The sequence below is a fragment of the Benincasa hispida genome, chromosome 10, assembly GCF_009727055.1.
Source record: "Benincasa hispida cultivar B227 chromosome 10, ASM972705v1, whole genome shotgun sequence".
NCBI classification, from domain to species: domain Eukaryota; kingdom Viridiplantae; phylum Streptophyta; class Magnoliopsida; order Cucurbitales; family Cucurbitaceae; genus Benincasa; species Benincasa hispida.
The window spans coordinates 13,640,605-13,652,290 of NC_052358.1; the positions used below are offsets into that span (position 1 = coordinate 13,640,605).

Here is an 11,686-nt window from a genome sequence, read left to right on the forward strand (position 1 = left end):
GATAATATCAAAGGTACATGATTTGATGTCATTAGTATTCTCTTTGATGCTTATTTATAACGATGGTAATCAGGTAAAACTCAGCTGTCTGTCTTTTCTTTTGAGTCAATAATAAAAGCTAAGCAATTTGATCAAGAGATGGATCATTTTGCATTCGCCAAAAGGTTTTGTGCCTGTATTTCATTATGAAAATCGTTCTTCTTCGAGTCATCTGCTGACCAAACAAATATACCATGAAGATTGCCCCTACTTTGAAGGGTGCTGCATGCCTTAAAGAACCCTTTTTCTGGTGTTAAACCTCCACTTCCATCTGTTGCAAAGCTTGCTAGAACTTTACCACCTTCATAATTAGAGCTTTGAGTCTCAAAATGATTCAAAAACTGAGAAACTGTTGTCCCTTTTCCATAGGCATAGAATTGGAAGTTGACATAGTCTATTAGATCTCCATACTTCCTCCACAAAGCCATGTAATGTGACTGGACAGTGTCATCCTCAAACGGTGCAATGGATGCGAATGAAATGAGATTATGTTGTTTTAGACGGAGGAGGAGTTGCCCTATGCACTCGGTAAATATATCAGGGTGTGCTTTGAAGTGTTCATAATCGATGTCAACCCCATCTAGATCATACTTCTTCACTATACGAGATATGGACTTAAAAGCATTGTTAACCCAAGATGTAATGGATTTGGGTTTAAAGAATGCAAATTCTTTACCTACTGTATCACCCCCAAGGCTGAGTGCGAACTTGACGTTCGAATGCTTGGCTTTGATGGAAGAAACAGAAGAAGGTGAGAGGTTTTCTTCGTCCCAAAAGACTCTGAATTTGCCATTTGTTGCAGAAGGAGAAGATGAACCCGTGTAATCGATGGCAAAGGAGAGAATGAAGTGGAATTCAACATCAGAATGAATAGGTACGTCTGAAAATCTAATATTTATGCCTTCAGCTCCTATGTATTCTCTGAATAGGGGGGCTGCCTTTAGTGATGGAAGTATGGCGAATACCGATAGGAATTGTAGAAATGAATATAGGAAGAATATCCGAGAACCCATAATGATTGGTTGAAGCTTATGATATTTCTTCCATTTCTAAAACTTTGATGCATTTATTTAGGCGAATTTGCACGTTAAGGCCAGGAGAATCATGAGAATCTTCACCGGCAATGGGACACCAACTAGGCTACCAATTTGTCTGTTATGAATTGCATAATTTACCTTCGAGATTTATTAGAACCTTGTCTTATCTCAAGAACATTTATCATTATTTTGTAGAAAACAAAGATTCCTAGGCTTTAACCATCGGCCCATGGTTTGAAGAAAGCATTTCTTAGCTGTTTGGGGGAAATACACATCATTATATATAATATACAATGATGTCTAGTTCTTTGCCTTTGTTAATTCAGGTATTTTGGAAAAGTCTCATTGTTGGTCTCTATCAATACTTTATGTATATCTGATTTGGCGATATTAGTGAATTGACCACCAAAACGAACACATATTGGTTGGTTCTTGGCACATGCTTTAGCCTGTTGAGCTATGGTTAGAGTTGGACACTAATTTCTCATAGTATATAATGTATTATCCCTATTTAGTTCAATAATATATTAAAAAAAGTTGAATTATAGACATAATCGTTGAGTGTAAAAATTACCATCTCTATTCAGTATTAAATTTCATGAACTTTGAATTCTAAGATTCATTTGATCTTTTTTTCTCCAGGTTCATACATTCAAATACTATTTTGGAGTAAATTGTAGGATTTCAAAACCTATGCACCTTATCTAATTATGATTTATGGGCTAGAAAAAGCAATAATTTCAAGAATTTATTAAATATGACATGTCTAGTAAATAAGTTGTATTTACACAATATAAACATTGCAGATGCATAGACATAGAACAATGTTTATTAGAAGGAACAGGGTTGTAAATCGTGGTTTCAAAGGTTCAAGTAAAAATTAAAAAGTTCTAACACTTGGGAAGATCGGATGGTGGAGGGCGCAACTTCTGATCGGGGAACTTCCCATCTGAGACGACCCACACCATCTCCAAGCCCCAGCCTACGTGCACCTCCAAGTGGCAATGCATTAGCCATACGCCTGTTCATTCTAATATTAGATACTTTTAAAAGTTAAAGAATGAGACAGATACAAAACTTAAAAAGGTTTGGTTTTATCTACCTGGATTATTAGCAAGAAAGCGAATAACCACCCATCCTCCTGAAGGAACACCGAACGTATTCCTTCGCATTGGGTCAACAAGATTGAAGTTTTGAGGATCCTTTTTTGGGTCAAAGTTGCCAAAACCTTGACCAACCACAAAAACATCGTGCCCATGCAAATGAAAAGGATGATTCTCAGCATTAACGAGACTAGTACCCTGCAATATCAATTCCACACTTGTATTAAAATCCAACCATACCGCCCTCGTTCCATTTCTCACCATCGTGTTGTTCAACGGTGGGCCCGTGAAGTTGAAAAAATATTCTGGGCCGTTAGGGAAGTCGTCCGTATAAATCCCATTGGCCCGGCCCAAATAATGGGCCTGCAAAAGGGCCGTATTAGGCAAAGAAAAAGAAACGTTGTTTATAGAGGCCGCAAACCTCGACCCATTGGGCCCTTGACAGGCCCGATTTGGGCCACGCTTACATGGGCTTGTCCCAAGGCCCACTGTGAAAAAGAATCGCTTGTCAACTTTCTTGGGGAAACTAAAGCTAGTCAAGCTGCGGATTTTGTTGGTGAAGTTTGCAGCAAATGCTGTGTCGTTTATAGCCGGAAGCGTTGGCTTGTAAACAAAACCTGTTGTGGATTGTTGTTGTTGGTGGTGATACTCTAAAATTCCGCCAACGGTGGAATTGTCGAATGTGGCTGGTTGCGCGGTGGAGAAAGGGCGAGCGAGCATGTAGAACGTGTCGTTGTTTTGGGGGTTGGGTTTTGTATGAAGAAGAACGTTTGTGGTTTGCCCAGGGGCTATAAGAATGATATTGGTTTGGAATGGCTTGACATAATTAGCGTCGGCTTCTACGACTGTTAGAGTGTGATTAGCGATCGTGAAGAACAAATCGTCATTGAGTGCAGCGTTGATTATTCGTAAAAGATATGTCTTTCCTGCTTCTACTTTCAGCTTGTAAGTATCTGCAACCATCACCCAAATTTTCAATTATAGAAATTAAGTACTCAAACTTATACAAGTATTAAAATTGGATCCTAAAACTTATAATAGTGGTAGAAATTGGATCCCCAAATATATACAATTGTAGAGATAAATTTATATGGATATGGATAGTGTCTTTCCTTTGATTAAAATTATTATTATTGTTTAACCAATTTTGATAAAAAAAAATTAATTTAACTAAATAAATTAAATATTTATTGGAAATACAATAACTAAATTTGAAATTTATTGAAAATACGTGTATTGCAATTGAATAATTGAAAGTACAATGAACTATTTGACAACCATTCAAAATACTAAAAATAGATTTTGAAACATTCTTAAAATGTATTTTGAACAAGAGATTAAATAAAAATGATTTTTTGAAAAACATTTTTTTTCCTTCTCATCCCTCTAAATAGACCCTAAAATGTAATAAAACCCAAAATATAGAGACTAAAATATCGAAAACCTAATATATACTAAAATATCTAAAACCTAATATATACCATCTCATTATTTGTGAATATGATTTGACCAAAACTTTTAAATCTATAAAGACCAAGCTAAAACTAAACTTTAATTTTGAAGATTATGTTTAGTAACTATTTGTTTTTTGAAAATTAAACTCATTTCATCCACATTTTTTACAATAATTTGTATATTTCTTAAATACAATGGCTGAAATATTAATCAAATTTAAAAAACAAAAACAACTTTTTGAACACTACCTTTTTCAGTTCTCAAAATTTGACTTAGCTTTTTAAACTATAGGTGAAAAGTAGATAAGAAATGAAGGAATTCGGAAGTGGAAGTAGTGTTCATAGGCTTAATTTTAAAAAACAAAAACAAAAAAATAAAATAATTACCAAATGAGACCGAAATTATCAAAACAATGTAAGGTAAGTTGTTGTAAAGTTGCATACCATGAGCAGAGCAATTATAGAATGGCCCAGGAAGGCCATTTATAGTGAAGGCATCTGAGATATTAGGGTTCCCACCATTTTGAAGAGCTCGAGTAATCACTGCCTGTGTATCATCATTCCACCACTCTCCTTAAAAAAAAAAACAAATCACAAATATATATAGTTTAGCAAATATGTGTTTAATAGACCACGTGAATTTTGTTTTTTGTTTTTGGATTATGTCACCTAAATAATATAAATTATGAAAACAATATTTTTATATTTTTAATATATCTAAATTTTGAATTTTAAATTTTAAAATGTAAAGTTATATTAAATAAAAATAAAATCTAGAAATACAATATTTTAGGTTATAAATTCAATTCAGACTATTTACTATGTAATATATTTAAATTAGAGACGTTTTCAAATAAAGAAAAAATGAATCAACTTATTTATAAATATAGGAAAATGTCATTACTTATCAGTGATAGACCACTATAGACAACGATAAACATCTATTAATATTTGATAGATGTCTTTATACGGTCTATCGTCCACTTATAAATGTCCATTGTGGTCTATCGCGGTCCATCACTGATAGACAGTGATATTTTATTATACTTGAAAATATTTTCAACAATTTTATTATTTAAAATAATTACTTTATATTATATAATTTTCATACGTTTCTTTTAATATAAAACATATTCATAAATTAATTGAAAATAGTTTACAGGCAACCAAATATGTAGTGTGGAACTACAATTAGTTTTATGGTTTATAAATATAATATCAACGACATGTAAGATAATTATTTAAATTAAAATCCAATCTCTAAATTTTCTACTAAAAACATATTTGAAAACACAAAATACGATTCTATTATCACTGAACCCCTTGTTTTCAAATTTATGTTTTTAGATTTTAAAATTCTTTCTATCCATAAATTTGAAAATACAACTCTATTATAACTGAATCCATTATTTTTAAATTTTTGTTTTTAAGATTTGAAAGCCTTTTCTACCTATAGAATTGAAACAAAGTAGTAAGAATTTCCATAAGAAACTAACAATAAGGGCATAGTACAAAGTTGAAGGATATGGTAATTTGTATAATTCAACCTTACCAAACATTAAGGGATGAACTTCCTTGAATGGGTTAGGAAATGGATAAGCAAGGGGAAGGTTATTGGGAAGAATGATAAGAGGACCATAAACTGTTGCTCTAAGCCAAGAAATGTGACCATGCCACCATAGAGTTCCTCTTTGCCCAATAATGGTGAACTTATAGTTGTAACTTTGGCCAGGTTGAATTGGACATTGTGTTATATATGCTGGTCCATCTGCCCAACCTGTTCTGAATTGTCTAATTCCATGCCTGTAATTATTTTTTGTTAACGTCTAATTAACTTCTAAAAGAGTGAAAATGTGAACGTTGAAAGATACCAATATTTGGGTACATTTTTTGCTGCATCTTGCACTCATTTTTTTTCAACTTACTTCAATCAAGTAACAAAAAATAAGAGCTTATCAAATGACCAATTTACATGAACTGCACAAAGATAGATGAACCTGATGATCCATCCAAATTTCTTTATAAAGAATAAAAAGTAATAATCTAACTTAAATTGATGAATTCTAACGTGACCCCTAAAATTAGGTAAACGGAAGGAACAAAATTGAACTTTTTTCTTTTGTTTTTAAAAATATTATTATTCTTTCCGAAGTTGTAATATTACTTTAAGTCTTTTATAAACCTTTTTAGAATCCTTTAAAATTTCTAAAGGAAGTTGGGATGGGTAGTGATTTAAATTTTCATTCTTAGATTAATGCCACACAATTTTAGATAGGTTTCGGTTTCTCTTCAAAATTCTAAAGTTTTTTTTTTTTTTTAAACAAATAAAGTTAAGACCACTACCATACAATCAACAGTTTTGCATTATCAGATGCACGAGAGACTATCTAACAATAAAAAAATTCTGAAATTTGTGTCACAATGCTCAATAGAAGGTCATGCATAATTATAAAAATGGATAATCAAATCTCCTACCTCTTGAATGGAAGATCATGCTAATTAGCATTGAGATAAGCTCACTCTAATCATTAATTCTATCTCATTCTTTGCATATTATTATTAAACAAATAAACAAAATATAGAAGCAAAAAAAGATCACCTAAGAGTTAATATCTTTGGGATAGTGATTAGATGCAGTTCATGTATCCCATTTTTGTTAGTAAAAAAAATTGTTAAATGACATATTTTTATTGGTGTGCAATTGATTGTACTCAAGTTTTTTTGTTTTTCATATTTTTCGTAACATAATCTTCTCACCAGTGAATGGTAACATTGTTTTGGATACGGTTAACAACTTTGACGACGAGCTCGTCTCCTTCGGTAACTATAATAGAAGGCCCAGGGAACTTCCCATTCACTGTCGCAATGTTTTTGGAATGGCATAATCTTGTTACACTTTGCATTTGGATCTGCATTAATATACATCAAAAAATTAGAAAATAAACATTATAATATAATAAAATGCATAAATTCAAGGCCTTCAATTTTAATCTGCATGAGAAATAAACATTATTACATTAAATTGATAATGCCTGGTTATTGCAAGTGCATGTTTAGAGATGAGAGATACAAGAAATGTTAGAAAAAAGAATCTCATAAAATCATGCTGTGATGTAAGAGAAACACCCATTTTTCCTCTCTCTCTTTCTTTTGGTTGTGAGCATGAAATTGTGTATTTATAGTTTGAAAGTAGTATGTGTTTGGTTTATTTCAGCTTTATTAGTGTGTTATAAATTTAGTCCTTTTTATTTTCATAAAAATTTCAATTTAGTCCTTTTATTTTGATAAAATTTCAGTTTTGTCCCTTAACATCGGTTTCTTTCCTAGGTTTTGTCATGAGTTTTCAGACAAGCATTTAATATGTTTATTTGTTCAACTCATGTGACATAGTTTTCTAATACCCTTCATATAAGTAGGATTTTTATATCCATTATGAACTATATAAAATATAACCTAATTAATTACTAAATTAATATAATTAATCATTATCATTAATTTTAATTAAATTTGAAATATAGTTATATTATTTAGACTTAATAAATTTCAACTTGACATTAATATTTAAGTTGTTCTCAAATATAAGAAAATGAACAAATTTATTTACAAATATAGCAAAATGTCACTGTCTATCAATGATAAACAGTGATAGATATCTATCAATTTCAGATCACTGACATTGATAAATGTCTGTTAGTATTCTATCATTGACATACAGTGACATTTTGCTATATTTAAAAATATTTTTAACAGTTTTATCATTTAAAACAATTACTCTTAATAATTTCATCTTATCTTAACCTTTTAATATAAAATTTTATTATTAATTATTAATATTATAATTAATTTATATTTATTTGATTATTTTTAGCAATTAAATTAAATAATTTAATTAAATCTAGCCAATGTTTAATATAAAAATTATACTTTTTTTTTTATTTTGATTAAACAATAAATTATTTTAGCAATGTATTAAATAATACCAACCTTATTTTGGATATAATAATTGTTCTCTTATATTTAATTAAGTAATTATTTAATCAAATAGATGCATATATTTAACTTTAGATATTAATTATCTTGTATATTCAAATAGATATTAATTATCTTAGATATTTAAAATTTAGACATTTAGATTTTCCTATACAATGAAACAATATTTAAGATCCAAATAGGCGGTTATGATTTGGTTTAATTGCAATTTGGTCCTCATATTATAGGATTTTGCTTTTTCTTTTTCAAATTTTACAAATGCGGTTCTGTTGTTATTATCTTGACATTTGTTTTTTACCCAACAATTTTCCAGATTTGGAAAATTGTGTTAATGGAGCAAATATAAGAGTTTAGAATTGAGGGAAAAAGAAAAAATAGGGGAGTTTTCAATGGGTAAAACATAACTTAAGAATGAAAGATTGAACAAAATCATTTAGAAACCAAATTAAAACTTAAAGCCCAAATAATAAAAAGTAAATATTAATGTCAATTCTAAATCATGAGAACAAAATTGAATAAATATTGAAGTTTTACTGAAATTCTAATCAATTTAGAATCTTTACTCTTTCTTGCAATTTCCATTTATGGCATAGTTGGCTTGGTTGCAATAGAAATGGAATTTTTAGTCAATTAATCATGCATGACATTAATTGATAATCTTCTTGGTGGGTTATGTTAACAGGTAAATAATTAGAGTAAAATAACAGGAAGTTTTGGTGAAAATTATAAGCAAATATTTTACCCAAATAAGTCACCCACCCCCCAAAAGAAAAGAAAAAGAAGAAAAAAAAAGGGACTAATTAACCACTAATTCTTAGAGAGAAAGCAAAATTTAAATCTCAGTAAAGTAGTCATTGTTGTGGTAGATGGGGTAAGAGTAATTTTTTTTCCTGTTTTTTTTTAGGTAAGAGGTGGGTAAAAGGTTAAATACTCGTGAATTTATAGTGTGGTGTTGATTTGAAATTTTTTGATCATCTAATTGGAGATGGAGAGCTTCAACTAAGTCGAGCAAGAATTGTTGGAATGACTTGGACTTTTGGCCCATAATAAAAGCAAAAAGCATTTTGAGGGAAAAAGTAGCATGTTGTCGTCCCACATTAGAAGATTTTGATTTGCCATATACAAAGGCTTGCATAGGAGCTTCAAATTTTGGTTGTGTTATAGAAGTAGAAACTTTCCCTACACGCTTGCATCACCGTCGCCTGGGCAGACTGATTCAGGTAATTGTGCTCGTGCTTAAAAAAAAAAAAAAACTTTTTCACTACTTTTCTCTTTATTCTTTATCAAAATGTTAATGTTTTATTAACATTATAGAAACATTTTCAAAACCAATTTATCAAAACATTTTATTATTTAATCCGATTGTGTGGATCTGAAATTAATTTTCAAATCTAAACCGGTTCTTCCTTCTTCATTATATGCTTAGCTGTTCGATGAGTAGACGTTAAAGATAGGATATTGTATTGACTTTAGAGAGTAACTGACTTACAGTGATTTAATACCGAAGTTGTTTCGTGTTTTGCTTTCAAAGAAGTGGATCTTTCACGTATAACATAACTACATCAATCTAAATTAAGTCCTCACTAAAATATAGTAAATCGAGACCTTGGAAGGTTCTCAAAGACGGTATGATTTTAGAAATATACGAATTGCTGTGTTAATATATTACTTTGGTGTGTTTTTATATGAGTTGTACAAATTCGTTGTTTGTTTTCGTATGTTTCTCACAAAGTCGCATACGTGTTTATTGAAGTGTTATTATTATTATTATTAATTTTTCAAAAAAGAATGGTCTAATTTTACCTATTCAAGGAGAGGCAAAAATCTTGTAAAGCCAATCTGGCAATCTAAATGAATAGTCAAGGCCTAATTTAAATAATGATAATAATAATAATAATAATGATGATTTTAAGTTTTGGTAAATTTTACTTTTTATTTTCTCTCTCTCTTTTTTTTTTTTTTCAAAGAAGGGAAGGTAATTATCCTACCTCCATTGGTTGGGGTGTTTCAATGGTAATAATTTTTTTTTAAAAAATAAAATGATCTCTCTTTATCCATATTTAATTGGGTTGTTTTTAAATATAAAAAAATAATCAAAATATTTACAAAAACATAACAAAATTTTAGAACTATCAATAAAAGATGCGGTCTGCTAGACTACTATAAATGTCTCTTAGTGATATTGTTAGTTTCGAAATTTTGCTATATTTTGTTAATATTTTCAATACTTTTACCATTTGAAATAATTTTTCTATTTAATTTTTATTTTTTTTAATATAATAACCCTGGTATAGAGAATTGAATTAGAATTTTCAATCTCAAGAGAAAGAAAAACATACCAATAACTATTATCCCGTTTGGTAATCATTTAGGTTTTTGTTACTGTTTTTTGAAAATTAAGTCTATTTCCTCTTCATTTTTTATAATGATTTGCACTTTTATCACAGATAAAAAGTAGATAACAAATGAAAAAAATTTAGGGGTGAAAGTAATATTTATAAGCTTAATTTTCAAAAAATAAAAACAAAAAACTAAATGGTTACCCAGGGGACCTATACTCTTTAATTTTATCCTTAAATTTTCAATTATTATAAAGTTTATTTCTCATCTCTTGTCTCTCAAATTAGAGTGCAAACAAAATCTTACATTAATTAGGGAAGGGAATGATCATGAATATATAAGTGTGGACAATTATCTTTATTGGTATAAGACCTTTTGGGCAGTTCCAAAAGACAAAACCATAACTACAAGAAATTTGTTTTTTTCCGACAAAAAAAATCGTCGGGAAAGGTTTTTTCTGACGGGTTTTCAACCTCGGCATGATCGTTAGGAAAACCTTCCGCTGACGAAAAAAACCTTTTTGTCAAGAAACAAAGGTTTCGCAACGAAACAAGGATGAAAGATTTTTGCCGACGCTAAACGAAACCGTCGGCATAAAGTATTTCTCCTGACGCTTGGAATGGTTCTTAACCATCGGGAAAAGGTCTTTCTGACGGTTCTTTTTAGCGTCGGCAAAAGTTGACTTCTTCCAATGCCAAATAGACCTTTTTACCGTTAGGAAAGATTACTTTTCCTAACGGTACCCTATTTTAGGGTCGTGAAAGTAGGTTTTCTGCAAACGACTACCTATTCTAGCGTTGGGAAAAAAGTTAAGAAATTCATAGATTTACCGACGGTTACATATTTTTTGACGTCGAGAATATACTTTTTACCTTATTTATTAAATACTAAATGTTTTCTTTTACAATATCAAACATGTTTGAATGTTATAAATCTCAAATAATCTAAAAATGATCAAATTAATTAGTTCTATAAAACATTAAATAATATTCACAAAACATGTTTGAGTCTTACAAATTTTGTCAAATAAACAACCACTATTAATATTCACAAATTCTTCATCTTGAAACAACATTACATAATATCCACAAAACATAAAACCACAAAGTACATATACAATAGAAATCTACAACCTAACTTAGCTCGTTCGGAGATGCATCTTCAACATAAATCTCGAGGTACCTATAAAATACAAATTTAAATATTTTCAATGCTCAATATACCATATACCAATCTCAAAATTAATATAAAACTTAAAACTCAACTTAAGAACATTAACAAATTGAAATAACCAGCCTATATTTACACATTTTAATCTCAAACTCAATATACTATATATCAATCTCAAACTCAATATAGAACTTCAAACTCAACTTAAACTTAAACAAATTATGCATTAACAACTTAAACTTAAATATAATATATCATATATCAATCTCAAACTGGATAATAATTTCTCTTTTCTTGTTAAGATTTGTAGAGGTAATTAATTTGTTCATGCATAAAAATCATTATAGAACAAATTAATTCATACTGTGATAAATAAAATTGATACAACTAAATAAGCATATTGTTTTATTACTGATGACAATGGCTATTTCACAACCTTTGGATTTAAAACCGAATCCATTCAAAAATTCCTCCTTCAAATCATGAGCAAAGAAAGTTGGGGCTTCCATCTAATGACAATAAAAGCAGAACACAATCCAAAAACTATACGGTC

The 11,686-nt window shown here is 29.8% G+C and overlaps 2 protein-coding genes across 2 annotated transcripts; both read right to left on the reverse strand.

Moving 5' to 3' along the window:
* Positions 1 to 55: 55 nt before the first annotated feature.
* Positions 56 to 1,546, reverse strand: LOC120089473 (chitinase 2-like). The gene has a single exon (XM_039046955.1). The coding sequence runs from the start codon at positions 1,050 to 1,052 to the stop codon at positions 144 to 146; it is 909 nt and encodes a 302-aa protein (XP_038902883.1). The 5' UTR covers positions 1,053 to 1,546; the 3' UTR covers positions 56 to 143.
* Positions 1,547 to 1,763: 217 nt separating this feature from the next.
* Positions 1,764 to 6,770, reverse strand: LOC120088792 (laccase-17-like). The gene is made up of 6 exons (XM_039046232.1): positions 6,650 to 6,770; positions 6,391 to 6,542; positions 5,186 to 5,436; positions 4,078 to 4,206; positions 2,179 to 3,132; positions 1,764 to 2,097 (listed from the first exon to the last, which is right to left on the reverse strand). The coding sequence occupies exons 1-6, from the start codon at positions 6,761 to 6,763 to the stop codon at positions 1,967 to 1,969; spliced, it is 1,731 nt and encodes a 576-aa protein (XP_038902160.1). The 5' UTR covers positions 6,764 to 6,770; the 3' UTR covers positions 1,764 to 1,966.
* Positions 6,771 to 11,686: the final 4,916 nt, after the last annotated feature.